The sequence below is a fragment of the Camelus dromedarius genome, chromosome 18, assembly GCF_036321535.1.
Source record: "Camelus dromedarius isolate mCamDro1 chromosome 18, mCamDro1.pat, whole genome shotgun sequence".
NCBI classification, from domain to species: Eukaryota; Metazoa; Chordata; class Mammalia; order Artiodactyla; family Camelidae; genus Camelus; species Camelus dromedarius.
Window position 1 is genome coordinate 922127 of NC_087453.1, and position 22077 is coordinate 944203.

Below are 22077 nucleotides of genomic sequence, written 5' to 3' on the forward strand. Positions count from 1 at the left end.
CCTTTCTAGGCTCTACCGCAAAGTCAGGACGCACTGGTGTGTCACAGGTTTCTTTGGATGGATAAAAGCAAGAGTGATGTTTTTCTTATCTTTCAACTCCCGCAGAAGTTGTGACATAAAGTGGGGTGGTGTGGGGGCCGGCCGGGGGAGCACAGGCAGCAGGCCTGCCTGGCCGTTCCGGGCCCAGTCAGTGCACTGTTCGCAACCACTTCCTGTTGAGATGGTGGTTCCCTTCAGGCCTGGCTGGTGGGGACCTGATACATATGTTGCTGTAGACACAGGTACAGACAGATGTGCTCACACGTAAACAAAGAGCCCATACTGTGTAGCTGTGTGTCTGTGTGCGCTTTGAGGTTTTTTTTTTTTTTTTTTTTTTTTTTTTTTTGCCTGAGCCCGGCTATTCTGATCAGATGTCAATTTGGGAGGTAGAAGCGTTGAGTGAAAATGAGGCATCCTTTTCAATTGGTAACCACATGTTCCTTTTTAAAAACACACTCTCAAAATTTTGTTTTTGCGTTTTTAACTTTAAAACCTTGTGTTTACTCTCTAAGTGCTTTTACTTTCCGTTGGAACAAAAGGAACTTCTGTCTGTCTGACCAGCTCCCAGGATTTTGCATTCCTCCGTACCATCGGAAAGGGCAGCTCTCTTGGGCTCCTGCCTTCTGTGGACAGGTTTGGGGGCTCTTGTTTCTCCTTGGATTTCTGCAGTTGAGAAGCACCTGGTCCAGTTGGGACCTCAAGACTGTTTTGGCATTGGAAGGGTGTTTTCTGGGCGTTCGTTTTGCTGAGGTCCGGAGTAGAGGCTTTTGGGCGCCCTGTGGAAGCTCCTGGTTGCTCAGCCTCTGCTGTCCTGGTTGGCAGTTCCTTCGGATGCGTTCTTTCTCACTTTCGCCATTCTGTTTTTGTGAGTCAGGCAAGAACAGGAATTTATACGTTACGTTTTTTTCTATTTTGGACAAATCCAGAAAGCTACCATTAGACCTGACTTTCAGCAGTCTCTTACTTTTCAAGTATTGCATTTTGGGAAAAATAATCTATTAAATTGTAGCTGGTACGGTCGTAGCTGCCCCCTGCCCCTGCGGCCCCGCGGCCCCTGCTCCCAGCTGGCCTCAGAATGGGGACAGGTCTGCGGGCCTCGCCCTCGTCCTGGCACCGCTCTGTGAGGAGCGTGTGCAGGTGAACGGTGTGTTCAGGCACAACTATGTTACTCCTCAACTGCTTTTCTGTCAAAAGCTGTGAAGGCATTGATTTTCCTGCCCTTTTTATTTGGTGTGTTCCTTTGGAGATGGTTAGGAGATGAAGTCAACTAGAAAGGGAATACAGTTTTTATGCCTTGTATGTGTTAAAATTTCTTCTGAAATTAACTGCATTTACTTTTTTCACTAAACTCGCAGGGGACAGAAGACGTCTCAGAGTAGCAGGACCATCCTAAGAGGCATGAATGACACACTGTGCTCCATGAGCGTGGTCCCTCTGGTGTAGGTGACAAGCTGGGGCTTTCTTACAGGAGAGGCGGCTCCTTGGATTTGCGTTTCTGTCTGAAGGGCTCTGGGAAGTGGTGGACGTGGGAAGGACGCATCTAGCCCCGCTTCTTGCCGACGATCCGGGCCTCCCAGAGGTGGGGCGGCCTCGGAGCCACAGCGCTGCCGCTCCGCTCCCGCCGGTCACAGCACCAGGCCCTGCTGCTGCTGGCGAGCGGTGGCACTCCGTCCGCAGGGCCAGCTGCAGCACCCGCGTAGAGGGTTGCTGGGCACAGCGTGCCTGGGTGACCCCCTCCTCCCACCCTGTTCCCTCTCCTAATCTTTCGCATTTTCCCGTTTACGTATTCTTTTGTATAAAAGACAGAAGATTAGTATGGTTCTCATTTGCTCCTTTGACTAAGGAGCCCGTCACGTTCCACAGCTGACTTTCAGTAGGTCTTTGGGGTTGGATGCAAAGGTTAACTCCTAATTTTCACTCCCCCCCCCCACTTTTTTGTTTTTTTGTTTGTTTGGTGGCCCCTTTTCCATCCTGCCTGTTAGTCCCCCTGCCCTGCCTCAGAGCAGCGCCCAGCAGGATCCACGTAGTCCACGAAGTTGCCTTTCCAGCAGTGACGCACAGGTGTGGGATGGCCCTCGTGGTGGACAAACAAAGGTCTGCTTAGGAATGGGGACCTGTCTCCCATCGTGGGCAGCACTGGTGGGCCAGTGACTTTACCAAAGGCAAAGGAGGACAGGAAAGTAGTTACTAGGTTACACTGCCAAAGACAGCAGCGGGCCCCACGGATGAGAGGGGCTTGGGTGAGCCGCAAGGGCGGGCGGGCAGGGTCTGTCATTGGGAGGAGGGGGCTGTGCACACGAGGAGTGGGGGCGGTGTGGTCAGACACGCACAGGTGTCTGACTGGTTGTGAGACCTGTAACAGGCTTCCTGACTGGTAAGGACAGGACGGAGACTTGTCTACCTAGGGTGTTGGGAGGCGGGCTGTTTCCTGCTGCAGTGGGTTTTGTTAGGGTAAACACAGGTCAAGAGATGTCTTTTATTTAATCCTGCAGAAATGCAGGTATGCGGGGTGGTCCTGCAGAGGGGAGTGGGGCACCGAGGGCCCTGGGGTGGGGGTTCTCTAACTTGAAAGCAGCTTCCGAGAGCAGCAGCCGGTTTTGGCTTCACACTTTCTTTAGCGAGGGGCCAAAGCCTGGGACTTAGCTCTGCTCTGCTGGGGGTGGTCTCCAGCTTATGGCGAGACCTTTCAGCACTGGTCAGATGACAGGACTGTGCGTGTGGACGCACCTCCAGTTGGCTGCTAGCTGGCTGTACATAGTGTAAGAGTGATGCCAATTCATTCGTTGCTCAGAAAAAAAAAAAAGAAAATACAGTGGTTGATGCTTGTGTTAGTGATAATAAAAAAACGCTAGGTTTATCTGTGTTGGGAACCTGCATTCTGTCCCCAGGGAGTGATGGGGGGTGTATTTTGTAATAATCTTTTCATTCACCTTGATGGTTAAGAGTGCAGCCTCTGGGCGCCAGGCACCCTGGGGCCCTGGAACAGGGCAAGAGCAAAACTGAGGGGACAGCTGGTTGTCCTGAGAGGGCGGCTCCAGCCTGGTGAGCCCGCAGCCTGTGGTTTTCTGGCCTCAAGGATGCCTGTGTCTTTGCTCTACGCCAGGAACCCTCCAGCCCCTGACCACTGGGTCGGGGCCCCTGCAGTAGCCATTCTGGAAGAATCCTGTGGTTTTCCTCCAAACTGCTGACAGAGGCCAGGGAGGAGGAGCTAAGAGGGTCCCACGTTGACCTTGCCCCTTGGCCTCCCCTTCCCCTCTTGTCTCTCCTGCTCTGCCTCTGCCCTCCACCTCTGGCCTGGGTCTGAGTTTGAGTCCAGGTTCCCTAGGAACCTTGTCGGGGCCAGGCATCAGACCCACCCTCGACTTTGACCAGCAGGCCACTTCTCTGCCTGCCTGCCTGCCTTTGAATTCCAAATGAGAGGAACAATAAAGGTTTTACATTGTCCCTGCAAAGGGTGGAGCCTGTTGGGTCCTGCCTCACCTCTCAGGCCTCCAGGAGCTGGTGCCCTGCTTCGGGGGTTTCTTGTTGGGTCAGGTACTCTGCTCAGGACCCTGCTTTCCAATGGGCTTTAACTCAAGGAGAGGAGGCTGAACACAGGAAGGCAGTTTTTTAAAAGGATCACTGAGTTTTCTGATGTGCTTTTCTGCTTTGATAAAGTTCCCAAATGTGTCTGTGAGGTGGGGCAGCGGGACCTGGTGTCTACACCTGCTGGTGACGCGCTTTTGTCAGAGACTGAAATCCCCGAGGGTGGAAGCCTGTGCGGCTTCCTGCTCCCTCCTGTTGTCAGCCCTCTGACCTTTGGGATTTGGCTTGCACACCTGGTGTATTTAGGAAAGAATCTGAGACAACCGGAGATTCCTTTTTAGTCTGTTTGCTCCTCTGAGTTCAGCTATGAAAAGTAAGTTTATTAGGAGGGAATATTTCTTAGCTAGTAGAGTTCAGGTGAAATGTACCCAAACTGCGCTTCCAGAAATGCCTTTTTCAGCAAGTGAGAGTGGCTCCCGTGAGGAGTGCAGACAGGTGAACTGGAATTACCTGAGGAGGCCGAGGAGGCCGGAGTAGGGAGAGGGTGGCAGGGACCCCTCAGCCCGCAGGCCCAGGGTCATAGCCAGCTGCTGCTGAGAGGTTGCAAGCGGGAGGCACAGTTGTTGAGGGGGTGAGCAATTTCCTTTTACTGCGTAAGAGCCATCCTGAGGGTCACTGAGTGCTGTAATGACTGCAGGTGGGGCTTCCTGCAGCTCCTTTCCCTTCTGCCCACTTGCTTTTCCACCCCGAGCTGTCTCCTGCTTCCTCCTCCCGGCAGCTCTGCCTTTGGTGCCTTTCATCCCTCCGAGCACCCACCTGGAGCCGCATCTCAGTGAAAATCTCACTTTGCAGAAGGGCATTGCTACTGGTTTCGCTTCTTTGAAGGATTTTCAGCTGAAGGGGCTGAGTCGGGTGTCCTCACTCCAGCTCCCATTTACGGAGCCCTTTGCAGGGGGTCCCCATGTGAGCTTTCCCCTACAGCCCAGCATGTGAGTCCCATTTTACAGACCACTTGCCCGAGATCACACTGCTTGTTCAAGCCGGTTTCAGCTACTTCTGTCTGGTTTCTAGACTTCTCACTACACCTATCTGGGGCAAACCTGAAGACAGTCAAGGTGGAAGAGCAGTATTCATCCCTGCAAGATTTGATGAAGGTGGTCCTCATGGAATCCCACCAGCAGAGACAAGCCGTGCTATGTTCCTTTGAAGGAGAGTCTCTTTCAGAACCTAGCAGGCTATGGGGTCTTTAAGATGTTTGTCTAAAAGCACAGCCTGAATCAAGCTGAGAGTTACGTTTTATTCAGTAGATTTTCTTAGGACTCAAGTCCAGGACACAGCATCTCAGATCACTCTAAAAGGCTATTCCAAAGCAGCAAGGTAGAAGCCAGGATATATGTCTTTCCAACAAAGACCCCCAGGTAGTCAGAACATCAAAAGATTACTGTTAATCAAAGAAAACCAGACACCTCAAGTTAAGGAATTTATCACTTTTCTCTATGTATGGGAAGGTGCAAAGGTCTGGGCTCCTTGAAATCATTCCTTTGATATGCACCTAGCTGTCCAGGGCCTGTATGCTGTTCTTTCTCATCCTGAGTTCCCTCCAGCTCACTGGGGCCGGAGGTGGAGGGGTGGGGGTGGCAGTAGCGGCTGATGACTCCACGGCCTCAGCATTCTTTGTTTACTGATACGGCTGCAATCTTTTTCACTCACACACACCTGCTCCCAGGCCCTGGTTCTCCTGCGTGGAAGCAGCTGGCAGGGCAGGAGTGCAGCTTTACTGCACACAGGGCAGTTTTCTGCTTTTTGCCCAGGGTTCCTGCTTCTAAGGAACGTGAGAGCAGGGAGCTGTAGAGGCAGTGATGGGGACAGAGGCCGGCCCTTGGTCAAGGAGTTAGTGTCCTCAGGGCTGGTTAGTGTCCCAAGGAAGCAGGTGATTCCCCTCTGAGGTCCATTTGCTGAGTATTTGGGGGCAGGCAGGTGCTGGGGTGTCACTCGTCAGCACTGAGTGAAGAAAATCCAGGGGGAGGGTTATCATCGGCCATAGCCCTTTCCTTGCAACCCTGGTGGCCCAGTGTGCCCAGTTGTGTGAGCTCGCCTCTTTGTAGCCGTGCTTCCGCGGAGGCCGGGCTCGACTCCCAGAGAAGCTGGGAACGCGGTCTGGTGGGAAAGGAGCGCTGTGCCTTGCTCCTATCCTCGTCCCGGCCCCTTCTGCCACAAAGTGGGCCCAGGGCGACCAGCCAACGGAAGCCCAGGCACTGTGCGCTCCCTCGGGATGGCCGTACCCACAGGGGCGCGCGGCGCAGGGCAGGGGCGGGGCCTGGGCCAGTCTCCTTCCTCCGCCCGCCGTGAGGGGGCGCTGCGCGGCGCGCGGCCGGTCCGTCTAGCTCCACGTCTCGGTGGCCGACGTCTTCCGCTCGCAGCGCGGGCGGCCCTTCTAGCCCCCCATCTCGGTGCCGGCGCCGTGCCCGCCCGCTCTCCTGTCCCCTCGCTCCGCGGCGCTTCGAGGGAATGGCTGCGAAACTCTAGAGGCCTGCTGCCCGCGGTGAGTGGCGGCCGGGGCGGAGGGGCCGGCCGCCGTGGGGCCGCATCCGGACGGGCGGGGGCGGCGGCGCCCGGACCGAGCCCGCCCGGAGCCGCCGGGGCCGCGCCGGGCCGCGCTCCGCCGAGCGGAGAAGATGGCGGCGGCCGCGGGCCGGGGGGAGGGGCGGGCGGCGTGGGGGCGCGGGGCCCACTCCCGGGTCCGGCCGGGCCGGGCCGGGCCGCCGCGGGCGGTGCTCGCCGTCGCGTCTCAGCCTGGACGGGCCGAAGGGAGAGCGGGCACAGCGCGGCCCGGTGCCCCGCGGCGGCGGCGCGCGACCGGAGAGGGGGAGGGAAGCGCTTTTTCCTGGAAGTTCCGAGTCTGGCTGCATGGGCGCGGAAGTGATTCTGTTTCAAGTAACGGAGTAACGTAGAGTTGAATTCTCTCTTTAGTCCGGTGAGTTTCTCTAGACATCTTGCAGGAGGTGAAGTTTCGTCTTAGAGGTTTTCTTTAAGGTGTGGTTCTGTTCGCTTTCAGGTAATTTCAGGCTTCTGATCGACTGCTCTTGTAAAGGCGAACATTACGTTAGTTGTGTGGTATTCGATGCAATAGGAAGCAAAAAAGAAGTTTGGAAAGTCGGTTTCGGTTTTTTTTTAAGACTGTGTGCCCAGCCGCAAAATACAGAATTTTGGGGTTTATTGCGTGACTTGTCAACTCGATGTGTGACATGATACCGATTTGTGCTGTGTTGCCCGCTGGTCATCCTGAAAGAGGGAAGGGGCAACTCTCACCTTCGACGGGAGGCGTGCCGGCCCTGCCGTCCGCTGTGGCATTCCCGCCCCACGTTTCGCGCTCTGTTCTCGGCGTCTCCCGCTCCCCCGCCCGCTTGGGAGACCCTGGGGGTCAGGACAGGTTTTCCTCCCTAGATCTGACCCCTCAGACAGTGGGCCTAGAGTTGGGGCCTTGAGACAGCAGCACACGAGGCAGGTTGAGGGTGCTCTGTAATTGGCGGTTAGCCGTAGATGGCAGCATCCGTGTCCTTTGCGCGCTGGTGGAGCGCAATTTGAGCCTGTCGGGCATTTTGAAGGCGAAAAGGCGAATAGTAAGACTTTTTCCCAAGTATGTTTACAAACCTCAGAGCAGCCGTAGATTGGTACAGGGGTTGGGTTGGGGGAAGCAGAGCCTCCAGTGGGCGTTCCACCAAGGTGGACCCTGTTCTGAGCAGTTGATGAGTGCAAATTCGTTTCGACCAGTAGGGTGATCGGTACCATTCTAGCCTCCAGGAAGGTGAAGCACCTGTAAGGAACTTGTCCAGGAACACACAGCTGAGTTCTAACTGGGCTGTTGGGCCAACCCCAGACAAATGTCCCATGATTTTCCTGGCGTGATGTAGTCCCTGGCTTAAACACGCTTCCAAGAAGGTGCTTTAGGCGTCTGTTTTAAGGAAATAAAATCAAGGACCTTTAAAAAGATTTCTCAGTTTACTCAGTGAATACCAGAAAGGTGGCCTTCTCAGTCCTGGAGACAAGTGTAGTGGGGACTTGTGAGGGCCTCCTAGCTCCTTCATTGAAATCCAGTGTTGGCAGCCTTGTACCCTGGAACCTAGAGCCCTTACTGGCACTTGGGTTTGGCATACACACACACCATCTCTATGACTAGCCCATTATTTTGCCATTTTTAACACAGCATAGACAACCCAAATGTCACCTGAGAGGACCCAGCCCCAACCCTGTGGTGAAACTTTCTGCCTAACGCATTTCCTAAGTGCTGTTTCCTCCTTGCCTGTGTTCTTGTAGACTTATTTTAATAATGAGTAGGAATAATATGTATTTTTAATTTATTTCTGATTTTCCACCAAGAGTTGTCTTTTATTAGTTTTTGATTGAATTCGGGCTATTTCAAGCAAAGTGAGTTATGCTTTGATAAGAAAAGACATTATAATAGGCCCTATGTGTAATGGTTAGCACTCTGGACTCTGATAAGAAAGGACACATTAAAGGTTGTGAGGTTGATGCCTCCCCTGGATGTCTGCTCGTTCCCACGGCGACCAGTGCTCCTCACAGCGTGTGCATGTGTGAGCATCACAATGGCTTGCTGAGGAGCTGTGTCACTGGAGCTTGGACACAGGGCGCCCGGTGCTTCAAGTGGGCCTTCATGAGGGTGGGGTTAGTCTTCATGGTGGGAGGAGAGGGATTGGAGTGGGGGCTTTGGCTCCCATTTTCTTTTTGGCGGAGGAGTTTGTGGGTCCTGCTGTTGACACTGTAAGTCCTCATTGATTAGGGGCCCCTTCCTGGGCAGCCCACAGACTGGTTCTTTTTAGTATGTTTTCTAGATGTTCCAGGTCCTGATTGTTTTCTATTTCTGCTAAGTGCTGATGTTTTACCTTTTTTATACACCTGTCCCATGATACCAGGTGACTTCCATTTGGCCCTTGGGGAGCCAAGATTGAATGTTTACAGGCCAGCTCCCTGTTGTCCTTGAGTCTGCGCTGTTGGCACCATGTCCGATAGAGACCTGATTTCTTGTATACCTGGTGGACTCAGAAAGTACATTAAGGAAAATTTCCTGAAACAGAATCTCCTTTTTGCGTTCCTTGTGTAAACGGTGGAGCCCCTCCCAGTGGATATCTGACACTGCCCTCTTTATGGCCAGCACCGAGGGATGTGCGTGAGTTCCTTTCCAGAGGTTCTGTGATTAACAGTGACTTGAGGGGAGGTCACACACTGCCTGCATGGAGCGCACGTGGTCTGAGTGCCCGCACCCCCTTGCTTAGGCCTCACTCCGTTTTCTGAGCAGTGCAGCTGGCCCTTGAACGGCATGGCTTTGAGCTGCCCGGGCCCACTTACACAGGGCCCTGTTCAGGAGTAAACACTGCAGTGCTGCACAGGCCACAGCGTGCAGAGCCCGGGTGTGAGGTGTGTGCAGGCTTTCCACCGGGCAGGCTTGAAGCCTAACTCCTGTGTGTCTCAAGGGTCAGCTCCGATTCTGAGGGTAAGTGATACGAAGTTGAATGGATGATGATCCTGTTTTTGCAGCAGTCCCTGTAAACCTGTTCAGTCAGCAGTGGGATTGTCAAGTTTGTCATTTGTAAAGCAGATGCTTGAGTATCAAACTTTGCTGCTGTGGTTTTGCTTTTCTTATGCTAATACAGACTCTTAATGTGGTATTTAGTAAACCTTTACAAGAAGGTAAAAGAGGTTCCCCCCCAATACAAAGATTACTGTGTTTGTTTTGCAAAGATAAATATATATGTAGAAAATCAAGACAATGTAAAAATATAAAGAAGGAAGCAGAAACCCCAGAAACGGCACTGTGTGGAAGCCCAACGTTAGAGCTGTTGTCCTGTTTGTGAGCCTGGTTGCATGTGTGGGGCAGAGGGTGTTAGGAGGTGGGGCCACTGTGCACGGCTGACTTGTCTCCCCGCTCCCATGTGAGACTCTTTCAGAGGGTGGAGCTTGTCACCCCCTAGTTACATCCTTAAATGATTTCATCGTATGGATGTTTCTTGACTATTGTTTCAACCCAGTCCCTCGGTGATGAACATTGGTTTGTGTCCGTTAGTTTAAAAAAAAAAAAAAAGCCTGCTGGGAGCACCCTTATAAATGCACTTGCACTTTCCCAGTTACCTCCAGGGTCAAGATGAAGCAGCCCCACCTGGCTGGGGACAGAGATACTGCCTGCTCTGTACCGACGTAAAGGGCTCTTGGTAAATGTTTGCAGTCTCTCCTATGGGGTCCTGTTTCCCCAACTGGTCATGTCTGACATTGCCACTCTGTCAAGTGACGTGTGCCGTTTATTACACGTTTGCTGTGTATAAGTGCTGACTGGCACTTGCCATGGTGTAGTTTCAGATATCCTTTTAGGAAACTGAGGTTACAGTTGTCCCCGTTTCCTGAGCAGCACGCCTAGCTGTTAGGTTTGCAGCTGGGGTTGAAGCCAGGAACATCCTGGCACAATGCCTGCCTTCTTCCACGGTGCTGCCCCTTGAACCTCCCAGCCCCGAGTCTACTTATCAGAGGACTTACCTGACTTATTAATTTGCCCGGCAGGGGAGGGGTGGCTGCTGGCTGCCTTGATCAGGTCGTGGGATGCTGGAGGAGTTGACCCCCCACCCCGAGATGCCCCCAGCACTCCATCAAGACAGGGCTGGGTGGACACTAGCTGCTGACTCTTCAGGTTTGTTAGATTGTAATTGAAAGTGTTTTCCCCCTAAGGACGTGTGTTTGGCAGTAAGGTGGCTCCCGTCTGCGCGTGCCCCGCCTGTGCAGCAGTGACGAGCCCGAGAGCTGCACCAAGCCCAGCTCTGGTGGTTCTGCAGAGCTGACACACAGAGTCTGCTCCCTATCTCATAGCTTTTTAGTGTAAGCTTGGACTTTCCACACCGCCCCTAAAACTAGACATTGGCCTCCGCTAATCTCAGGGAAAGGAAGGACTCCAGCTGAGATACACAGTTTAGTTCTTGTGTTTTGTATTTACGCACATTTCTCCAGCCATTCTTTTTGCACCTTGACCTGTGGTTTGAGATTCTAATTCCTTTATAAGATGCAGCTCCACTCGGGAAGCAGATCCTTGTGAGAGAGAAGGCCTGTGTTGTTTTCTCCAACCACTTTCCCTTTGAACTGGAGCGGTAGGCACTCTGAATGCTGCAATTTCATGATTGGAAATCGGTGCTTTCTCAGTCACCATGTGAAACTGCGGTGAGGAGAGGGCCAGAGGGGCTGGGAGAGCTGAGTCCTGAAGCATCACTGCCACAGTCCTTCGGTCCTGCCGACTGGGAAGTTCCGGGTTGCTTCTGACCCGTCAAGAGCAGCCCTTTAAAGTTGCCCTTCAGTGTCAGGTGTATGCTGCCGGCTGTTCTCAAACTGATACCGCTACAGAAATTAACCTGGACCACAGACAGCTTTTGTTTGTTTATGTTGTAGCTGTTGGTATTTCCCACTTTTGGCATTAAAAATTGACATTTAAATATACTTTTTCACTTAAAAATAATAATTAACACTTGCATATTAACACTTTATGAAAACTGTTCCAAGAGGAAAACAGCTGGATGAGAGGTGGCATTGCTTTACAGTTTGGCAAATCTCTTTAATGTCTGGCTTAAGCAACAGTCGTCAGATTCTCCTGTCTGCTTCTGAATTCCAGCTGTTGTAATAGCATGGTCGTTTAGCATCTGAAAAATACCACGTGCTCCTGAAAGAGGAGTGTTGTGCAAATAGTTTGACCTTGGGGACCTCCTGAAAGACCACACCCCCCGTCCCCGCAACATACTTTGAGAACCTCTGCTCTGGGTCATAGTTAGAAATGCTCTTTTGTTGAGAAATGAGATTAAAAAAAGAAAAATAGTTGACTCTAAACTTGAACAACTGGGAAAATGGATTACTTTTAAGAAGATAGGCAATGTCTTTGAACTTTTTTTTTGAATCAGCCATGTCCTTGCTTTTTGGGAAACGTGTGGAAAATGTGTGTTGTCCCCAGTTAAGAGGTGTCAGTGCGTATCTCTCCCTTGAAGAGGACCACCTGGAACCAGAGGCCCAAGCACAGCCAGGGTGCCTGCTGGGTGAGGAAGCCTCAAGGCTTCTGTTGGCTTTAGGGCACAGTGGCATTTTGCATTTGTTATAGGGTGTCCTTTCCTTATCTACAGCCTCTCGCTGGGTCCTTAACAGCTCTTGCTGCAGTGAAACAAGGTGAGAGTGGCCTGTACAGGGGCCTGGCCCCGGGAGACCACAGGAGGGTGCGGGGATCAGCAACCATGTCCCCGGGGTGCTGGACGGGAGTAGCCCGCACAGGAGAACTTGGGCCAAACAGACCGCTGCGGCTATAAGGCAATCAAGTGGCTTATCGCAGGAGTGGTCCCTGGAGAATCAGGGTTTTTAATTCACAGCTACGGGACCTAGAGGCTCCGAGGGGAAGCAGCCCCTGGAGTGCGCAGCAGGGGTGACTGTCCTGAGCAGTGACTCACTGCCTGCAGGTTGTCTGTCTGTCGTGCGGGCTCTCTCTCGCTCTCTCTGTCTTGGTCGACGAAGGAGAGGGGAGGCTACGTTTTGGAACCCATCCCAGCGCTGCCCTTGGGAGTTCAGCGGCAGCCAGGCTTGTCCCACACAGCACTCACTGAGGACGAGAGCCTGCACGGTTCAGAGGGTCGCTAAGCCCCAGGCAGCAGCCTTAAGAGCACCAGTCCTCAGGGGCAGGATTCCAGCAGCCCCTTGCACAGTGTTTGGTTGCTCACCGGGAGTCCACTCGGGCTGCTGCACCAGACCGCAGACTTGCAGGCCTCGTATGCAGTAGACGGTTCCCCACAGCGCTGAGGGCTTGGGGCCCAAGGCCAGGGTGCCGGCAGACCCTGCGGATGCCTCTCCCTGGCTGCAGGGGCCGAGTGAGCTCTGGCGCCTACTTTTAAGGGCAGTGAGCCCATTCCTGAGGGCTCCAACATCGTGGACTAAGTACCACCCAAGGGCCCCCACCTCCTATCACCATCACCTCAGAACTGGGTTTCAAACTGAGTTTGGGCCAGGGGCGCAGGCAGGCAGACCACAGCAGGAGCCCGTTCCAGATGGTCACTCGTGAGAGTGCCCAGACTTGTGACAGCTCTCTACATCCCGAGGGCACCAGTGTTCTCTGAATACCAGCCCACAGTAGCCGGATGGCCCCACACGTCTGCAGCAGCAAACACCACACCTGTCCACTAAACACCTCTTCCCCCAGACACGGAGGGGCGGCGGGCCTGGACTCGCGGGGCAGAGGGAGAAGCCCCACTTCTGTTCACCTGAATATCCTCACAGAACCTGTGCAGGAGACTACACAGCGCTCAGGACAGAATCGGGAAAGCCTCATTACCCCCTCCCTAATCTTGATACGTTCAGGTGGCTCTTGTGGTCCCTGAAGCTGGTTTGGAGAGTTGCCCATTGAGGGCACAAGCCTGTTATGCACTAGAAACCCTATGGGGGGCCGGTGCACCCCCTGCCCACCCACTACGAGGAGCAGGGGTGGGGGAGGCTGGAGCCCACCGCGGCCCAGCTGAGCACCGGCCCTCAGCAGGTTACGCAGCAAGTTTGCTTTTTATTCCCAAGTATTGTAGAGCAGAAGTATATAAGAAGTTTTAAACAGCAGGATTGTTCCTAGGTTTGTCTCTGTGTTTACCTCTTGAGAACCTTACTGTGTTGTGAGTGCCTTTGCTTCAGGTTAATTTTAATAATGACAGTGTTGTTGGGAAAGCAGCAAACTTTGCGTTAGCATCTGAGGGACTTAAATGTAACTTATACATCTGAGTCAGGTTCTCTGTGGAAATTCAGGTAAACGAAGGCGGGGCTTCTCCCTCTGCCCCGCAAGCCCAGGCCCGCCGCCCCTCCGTGTCTGGGGGACAAGGTGTTTAGTGGACAGGTGTGGTGTTTGCTGCTGCAGACGTGTGGGGCCGTCCGGCTACTGTGGGCTGGTATTCAGAGAACACTGGTGCCTTCAGGATGTAGAGAGCTGTCTCAAGTCTCTGGGCACTCTCATGAGTGACCATCCCATTAATAAAAACAATTGTGAAAGAGTAATTGGGAAAGCTTGTCTTTTTTGGGGGAGGGGGTTACTTAAAAAACTTTTAGCTAGCATCTTCTCAGTCCCTCCTCTTCCACAGCAGAGGATTAGTTGTGAGACGGGAAGACCCTTAATAAAAAGTACAAGTAACTGTAAACTTTGGCCTAGTCTTTCAGAAATAAGTTAGCAGAGGCCAACATAATGAGATTATGTTATAGCACTGGGTATAATTTGAGATTGGCAGGTTACCATTGTTGCACAATTAATGTTAATTTTGATTTTTGCTTTGGGAGGTGGGTATGAGGTTCAGAGAACCACACTGTTTTGCCACCAGGTGGGACAGATACGCATCTGTGTGTTATCTTTTTGAGAAGCTGGAGCTGTTTTCTCACAGTTCCCGTGCTGTGAAAATAGGACCTTAATTGTGGTTATATATTGTATTTTAAAGTGTCTTAGCAGAATTAGTCTCTAGTGTATAGAACTAAACATCTTTAAATGGGCAAGATGCAGTTACCTCTACCTGTCTCCAGCTTTGTGGAGGTCAAGCATTCAAATTTACAATGGTCATAGAGTCAGGCATCGCTAACATTACTTGGGGAGGGTATTTTTGATCTTGTGTTTAAGAAAACCACTTCTGGCAGCTTAATATTTTTTCGGAGTTGAAGGGAGCATTTAGCGGTTGATAACAGTTTTGTGGAAGGAAATGTTTAATCTCTTCTGATGCTAAAGACTCCATGTGTGTGATTGCTTTGCACGTATTCATCGTGTTCTTAAACTACTAGGTAGGAATGGCACGTTACAGAAGTTCTCAGTCTGTTTCATGTGGGTCCCCAAACCCTTTTGGGGGCTAAGAGGTCAGAACTCTGTCCCCAGTCATCGTTGGCCTGGTGAGCGTTCTCCACCCCACACGGAGCATCACACACGCGGTTGTGTTTACAGTGTGCGGGGTGGAGGCACCACTGACAGACTCTGTTTTCCAGGTGGGGTTTGGTTTGGCAGGCATTTTCTTGAAGAGAAGTGGCATGAGTCTCAAGGAAAGCAGCTGACCGTATTTGTTACTTATGATAAAATTCAAGATGTAAGCGAAAATTAGAATGTTGGCAGTGACTAAAGACGTTTCGGGAGGTGGGCGCCAACATTAACCAGCGGGTCCTTGTCCACTACGCGCTCTGCTGGCACGTGGGCTCCACTGTGTCCGGACCAGGCTTCCAAGTGACCACCAGGCACGGGAGCAGAGGGTGCATTCAGAGTGGGTTGTCACGTAAGGAGCTATGGAAAGTTCACAAGCACGGTTTCAGATTCATTTTGTGACTGATTTTTATGGAACTGCTACTCGTCAGGATTTGCTGTAATGTCAGCAAATGTGCGTAATTCTGAAAATCCTCAGCTTTAATTTTGAAAATACCGATATATCCCACATAAAAACAGCTCTTTGGGGGTCCTCAAATTTTAAGAGTATAAAGGGGCCCTGACAGCAAAAGTTGGAGAGTGCCTTTCAAGAACTTGGAAGGTGGGCTGTGGCCTGTTCAAGAATGGCCTTTGGCACTGCAGATGAGAACTGTTGGCTTGTGGAAAAGCAAGATTTCATGGTATTATTCCTACTTGTCATTAGTAGGAAATGGAAAAATTTGCACTTAGAAACTTAGGACAGTAATAGTGAATTATTTCAGTATGTTCGGTGTTCACCTCCAGTTTTTCTCTTTTCCGTTGTCCTTCTCCTGGGGAGCGTTTGCTCCCAGCATGGTGCGATCAGGTGTGTTGGCTGGCTGTCGTGTGTGGCCCTGTACACTCTAAGTTGTGTTTGGAACATAACACACTTTTTTTTAACTTTCGCCTTGATCATAGATGTTTTGTCTTTTGTCTTGATATACCTGCTTTTGTTTCATGAGCTGAAATTTTATATTAGAATTTCTGTGTTAGAAATTACGAAATCAATTTTGTAAATACAAAGTCAAGATAAATGAACCAAATTATTTTAAGTGATCTGATCTATTTTGAATGAAGTACTTACCTCATTACATGTAACAGAAATAACTGGATTCTCCTATTCTGACTGATTATTCAAAACTCAAATCCAAAAACTTTTTCCAGATGTAAACTTTAAAAACTTCATTCCTGAAAACATCCGAATTCCTTTGCTTTTGTCGATGTTCACTGTTGTGGAATGTGAAAGTTTATTTCAAGACCCTTCTGAGAAGCAGTTTCTTGTTTTGACATGGGTTCGCGATGATGTGGGTGGCTGGTTGGGGTGAAGTGGTCACTGTCTCTTTAAAAGGAGGTGCCGCGGAATGTTTGTTCTGTTGCTAAGGAGACCTCAGTTACTAAGTTCTCTCCTCTAAGGAGAGGCAGTTGGCCTGAGTCAGAGAAGGAGGTGAGGTGCAGGCAGAGGGTCTTGGGTCTAGAATGTGAAACGTGTTGAATGCCTGATACTCAGGACCAAAGACATGTTCGCTGATAAACTAAGGTGGTTTGAAGGAGGGAGCAGAAGTGGTGTTTAAATGCACGTGGACGCGGTACCACGTCCTGTTCAGTCATCCTAACATCTGTCTTCTGAAACCTTTCTTGGGTTTTTAACTAGAACGATGACATAGCTACAGTGGTAAGAATTCCTGAATAGTTTACTCTCGTGTGTAGTTTTGTTGTTCATCTTTGCACATTGTGTTCGTATTTCTCTCTGAGGTTTTATTGAGCTGTGTCCATCTCCAAAGGAGGATGGTAGATTGGAAAGCAGCTGACACCCGATGACTGGTCGTGAAACCCTCTGTCCCCGAGGCCCCTGGGCTCTTCCCACCAGTGCCCTGGCCTTGGCCTGTCCCAGACCCCTGCTTTCAGAGTGTGGACAGAGTATCTGCCCTTCTTTTAGAAGTCCTTAGGGAAGGGAACCGTGTTTCGGAGGCTAGTTGGTTGGTTTTTCCACTCCCTGGATGTCTTTGCAGGTCACACGACCTACACTCAAATAAGATATTGCTTGGAAAGTTTGATGCCTTTTTAAACATGGTTTTAGCTATATTTACTTTAAGACCTATAAACTATTTTCTTCATTTTAGGAGCTTACTCCATGGGCGCAGTCTCGAGATACCCTGTGCTGTTACTTGTGAACAGTGACCAGCAGCAGCAGTGTTTCTGGCCTGGCGCCGTCCTCGCACCCCGTGGTTGCCTCAGCCGGGTGGTGTGTTCAGCAAGTCAGGAACTTCGTATCCAAGCTTCCATTTGGGACAGGTGACACGTCAATAAGGTAAAAGTCAACCACAAAATCTTAGGTTTTGATAACGTGTTTTCTGTGTCTAAAGTGGCATTATGTGTAAAGAAACTGATACAACATTAATATTTCCCTGAAATACTCTAGCCTTTAGCCCAAGTTTTTAGATGAATGTTAATCGTGTGCTGAGGGGTTGACCTCGATTGTCCCCTTTATTTTTACTGTCGTGGTTTTAGTGGTGCATTAACGATGATGTTGTCTAGTCCCTTTGGTGAGAACTGGGTTTTGTAGAGAATTTTTCCTGCAGAAGAACTTGGGAGACAAGAAAAGTGTGGTATGGTGGCACAGCTGATGTCACAGCTACTCCTGCAGGCTTCTGAGTGACCTGGGAGTGTCACAGGCTGACACAGGGTGGAGGAGCTGCAGAATTGGGCAGGTGAATGGGGAGTGACAGCACTCATTGGGAAGCAAAGGATTAGGTTGTGTGTGATTTGAATTTTGTTTATGTTTTGAAGGTTTTCATTCCATACCAGTCATTCCTCTAGGATGGAACGTGGCGTAAAGTCTGAGTCATCGTTAGCAGTTAAATGTGATTAAAGCCTGCACAGCTTGGGGAAGAAAATTCTCAAGGTATATACTGTTTCAAGTCTTCTTCACTTTAAGTAAGAATAAAGTTTTCCCAAACGTGACCCTTTAATAATCTATTAGAAAGAAAGTGAAAAGGTAAGGAGAGAGAGAAGAAGTCCACATTCAAGGTACCGTCTGGTTGTATATTTCCTCTGTCCCGGTGTTAACGCCTGTCCCTGGAGCCCACTGGACCCAAGCAGCACCCATCTCGTGTCCACATGGTCGTGGCTCCCGAGTCTGGGCAGGGTTCCCCTGCGGTGCGACCACAGGGCTCACTCACCACTCAGCCCACAGCAGGGCTGGGGTTCGGGCCAACACCACACCATCTCCCCATGGTTGCTCTGTGTAAGGTGTGCACAGGGTGGCTGCACGTCTCACGCAGCTCAGGGCCTCAGAGCCCAAGACCAGAGTGTCGAAGGCCAGCCTGACTCCAGGGGAGGGAGGTGGACCCCATCCTGTCCTCACGCACATGCTGCTCCTCGACTCCTTCCCCACGACCTGTTTTAGAAATCCTTGTCCCGAGCAGTTAGCCAGCAAAACTAAATCTGAACATTAGATACATGACAGTTAAAATTTTCTTCAAGAATTACCTTGAATGGTCTCATGTACTGCACTTTAGGAAGCCCCTTCACTTGCGTAGGTGGAGGAGTGTTGGGTCACCATGTTTCCCGCGTGGGTGCTGCTCCCTTGTGGGTGCTCCTGTCACCAGTGGCTCCTGGTCCTTGGAGGGAGCAGGGCCCTGGCTGACGCCGTCGTGGTCTGCTTGTGTCTGCCCGGCAGGTATGGACGAGAAGGGTGATCCGAGCGGGGAGGATGCGCCCAGGGCCGTCAAGCCCACCAGCAAAGAGTTCAGGAAGACGTGGGGGTTCCGGAGAACCACCATCGCCAAGCGCGAGGGCGCGGGGGAGGTGGAGTTGGACCCCCTGGAGCCGCAGCCGCAGCAGCAGAGCCTCTCCCTGCGGCGCAGCGGGCGGCAGCCAAAGCGGACGGAGCGGGTGGAGGAGTTCCTCACCACTGTCCGCCGCAGAGGCAGGAGGAGTGCCCCCGTCTCCCTGGAGGACCCCGGCGAGCCCACGTCGTGCCCCGTCACAGACGCCGAAACCGCCTCTGAAGGGAGTGTGGAGAGCGCCTCCGACGTGAAGAGCGGGCCCAAGGCCAGCTCTGTGGGCGCCAGGGGCCGCCCGGCCCCCGCAAAGGCCAGAGGGGGCGGCGGTGAGGACGACACCTCCGACAGCGACAGCGACGGCTTGACCTTGAAGGAGCTTCAGAACCGGCTGCGGAGGAAGCGAGCGCAGGAGCCAGCCGACGGGCCCGCCAAGGGCCCGCAGAGCCGGCTGAGGAAGAAGCGCCGGGGCGACGAGCCGCCCGAGGCTGTGGACGGCCAGGCGGGCGGCCCCGCGGAGGGCTCACTGCCAGGCCAGCAGGAGCCCGAGGCCGAGCAGGGGTCCACGCCCCAGGTGGCAAGAGAGGCCAGGGAGAGCCGGCCAGAGGGGAGGGCGGCCCCGGGGCTTAAGGACGAAGAGGCTGGGGACGCGGTCAGGCCCAAGCCCGAGTGTGAGGGCTACGACCCCAGTGCCCTGTACTGCATCTGCCGGCAGCCTCACAACAACAGGTGGGTTGAGGTGTAGCCCCGGGGTTTGGTGCCCGAGCTGTCCAGAAAGTCCAGGCCCTGGACACCGCTGAGATTTGCCACTGTCTGAATGTAAAGAGCCCTTGGCTGGCCTGGAGGAGCCACTTGTTCAGTTTAAATAGACAAACCAGTCCTTGTCAAAGAAGAAGCAAGTGGAGCGGGTGGGGACTGTCCAGTGGTGGCAGCTGGCCTTGGGTGTCTGTGCCTCGCTCACACCAGCCATGTGCAGCCAGAGGTCAGTGTGCCGGGCGGTGTGGTCTGGGAGAGCTCTTTTGGTTAACACTCTGAGCTGTCCTGGACGGTGGCATGGATGTAGGGCCAGCTCAGAGTGTGGCTTTGACTGGGTGTCCAGAGTGTTTGGTGACTAGTTTTAGTTCGTCAGGAGAGTGGTGGTAAAGGCATTGTTGCCATTTCATGGGCAAGCACTGTGGTGTTCAGGGCAGGACGCCCCCCACAAAGATGGTTGAAGCAAATTTAGTTGAATGTTAGTAAAGTCAAGAGAAGGCCACGTGGATGTTCTGTGTGTTTGCACATTTTTCATAATAGAATGTTGAAACCCATTTGATTTGTTTCTCATTTTCTGTTCTTAATATTTTATAATCTCAGGTTTATGATTTGCTGTGACCGATGCGAAGAATGGTTTCATGGCGACTGTGTGGGCATTTCTGAGGCTCGAGGGAGGCTCTTGGAGAGGAATGGGGAAGACTATATCTGCCCAAATTGCACCATCCTGCAGGTGCAGGACGAGAACAGCTCAGAGACTGTAGACCCGCAGGACGTGCGGGTGAGAGCTGCTGATGCTGACGGCACCGACTTTACCAGTATAGGAACCATAGAGCAGAAATCAAGTGAAGACCAAGGAATAAAGGGCAGAATTGAGAAAGCTGCAAACCCAAGTGGCAAGAAAAAACTCAAGATATTCCAGCCCGTAAGTACCTGTCTCTCAAGGTCAGTGGTGGGGTCGCCTTAGAGATCTCAGACTGCTGTTGGCAGAACCGTCCAGACCAGCAGTCGTTTCTTCTGAGATGAGTTAATCTCCCTGGAGCGGCGCCGTGCGAGGCTGGGCCCAGGGCAGGGCAGCGGCCTCCCCGTGGGCTCCGTGCCCCTGTGTGATGCCGGCACTGCCGTTCTTTTTTTCTTTTTTCTTTTTTTTTTTTTTTAACTATCTTCCTTCTGTGCTGTTTTTACTGGCTTAACGTTTTCCTTAAATGGACTCACTTTTTAAAAATTTAATAAGTGTTCTTATGAATGGGATCTTGAGTTTAAAGTTCATATGTTAAGTAAGGAAATTATTTTTCATCATCAAAGTACGTGTGCACCTGAACCACCCGCCACCACCCTGAGAGAGCCGGTGGTCTTCCACCCACCCCACCAAGAAGCTGCGGCTGCTGGTGCCTTCCTGGCTCGGCTCCCTCCTCCGCGCGGTGGGCGCTTCAGGGGTGCCCTCTGCTGAGGGGACACCCTTGCTGTGCTCCCGGGTGCCCACCAGTGCTCGCGCGGGCTCTTTGCTCCCTTCCCGGCTCTGTTTACCTGTGTCTCCTGCCGGCTGGTTTTTAGGCCCCTTTCAGTCCGTGGTTCTTTGTCACGGTTTCCATGCATCTTACTCTCCTGGTCGGCCCACTCAGGGCATGTTTTCACCCCAGGCCTCTGGTGGGGGGCACCCCACCGCCCGTCCTTCAGCAGGTGTTGGGCACACAGGAGGCTCTGAGGTGGCCGTGTCGGCACCCCTGCCATAACCCTGTGCGCTGTGTTGGCCTCGAGGGCTGGACCGTGTAAATTGTACCATACTACCATGGAAGTGTGACAGTAAATGGTAATTTTTTTTTAATTAATGGAATTGAATTAGTGGGGAAAGTCTTCCTATTGCTGATGTGTTTGAGACTATGTAGCTTAAATATTTTTGAGTAAAACTTGGATTCTTTGGAAGAAAGACAGTTAAGTACCTCCCTTGAGAAGTAAGGCTTGGCTCCAGTACGTCGGAGGGGTCTGTGCTTGCACGTGTGTCGTGACCGTCAGAACGTGCTTCCGTCGTAAACAGCAGCGGCTGCACTTGGTTCTTGCAGTGCCCTCCATCCCTGCCACGGCGTGACAGGGCGCCACAGACTTAGCAGCTTAAAACAAAGTCATGAGCTGCTTTCTGTGGGTCAGAAGCCTGGGCCTGGCTTAGCAAGGCCCTCTGCTCTGGGTCTCTCGGGCTGCACACCGGGGGTAGGTGGGGGCTGGGGAAAGAGCCACTTTCCAAAGCTCTCACGTGATTCAGCAAATAATTATGTCCTGTGTGATGTTTGTGGCGCACATGGCTACAAAGTTACCTTTTTCTGAGACAGATTGAGTTGGCCATCCTGGATGCTGTCTGGCAGTCTTGCCTTCAGTGCCCTGCCACGGCCCTCTCCCAGCCAGGCCCTCTCAAGGGCTTTCATTGGATTAAATCAGACCCTTTGAGCCTCCTGGGAATCCTTTTATTTGGGATCTTAATTACATGTGCAAAATCCCTGCCCCTGTGCCCAATGATGGAACCTAATTGTGGGTGTGAAATCCCATTCTATTCAGAAGTGAGTCCTGAAGTCCCCTGAGACCTCTGCCCCCTACGCCTGACGTGAGGGCCGCACGCACACGGCGGGGGTTGGGGGGAGGCGGGCTGTGTGCTCTGGATGACCAGAGGCGCTCCTTTACTCATGGTCGTCCACCGTTAAGAAGCGGTCTCAGTACTGTGAGGCGTGGTTTTACAAAGCGCCATGCCTGCTGAAGGTGGAAGTAGGTTGTTCGAAGTCCTGTTTTTTTCCTGCAGGTGGTGGAGGCTCCTGGCGCCTCCAGGTGCATCGGGCCTGGGTGCTCTAGCGTGGCGCAGCCCGACTCGGTTTACTGCAGCAACGACTGCATCCTGAAGCATGCTGCCGCCACCATGAGGTTTCTGAGTGCGGGGAAAGAGCAGAAGCCGAAGCCTAGAGAGAAAGCCAAGGCAAAGCCCGAGAAGCTCGTTCTTCAGAAATGCAGCGCCCAGGTAAGCTGAGCGAGACCAGC

At 52.2% G+C, this 22077-nt stretch overlaps 1 protein-coding gene across 7 annotated transcripts in view; it reads left to right on the forward strand.

The window, feature by feature from the left end:
* Nucleotides 1–22077, forward strand: part of DIDO1 (death inducer-obliterator 1) — a 52106-nt gene that overhangs the window by 3493 nt on the left and 26536 nt on the right. For 5 of the 7 annotated variants that reach the window (XM_064496918.1, XM_010987859.3, XM_064496916.1 and 2 more), the window contains exons 2-6: nucleotides 16648–16835; nucleotides 17315–17429; nucleotides 18207–19038; nucleotides 19663–19984; nucleotides 21845–22057. In XM_064496918.1, coding sequence (XP_064352988.1) covers nucleotides 18209–19038; nucleotides 19663–19984; nucleotides 21845–22057 — 1365 coding nt within the window. In that variant the 5' untranslated portion in view covers nucleotides 16648–16835; nucleotides 17315–17429; nucleotides 18207–18208. Of the gene's footprint in view, nucleotides 1–5960; nucleotides 6107–16647; nucleotides 16836–17314; nucleotides 17430–18206; nucleotides 19039–19662; nucleotides 19985–21844; nucleotides 22058–22077 lie in introns of those variants that run through there. The other 2 variants (XM_064496915.1, XM_064496917.1) reach the window with 2 other exon arrangements.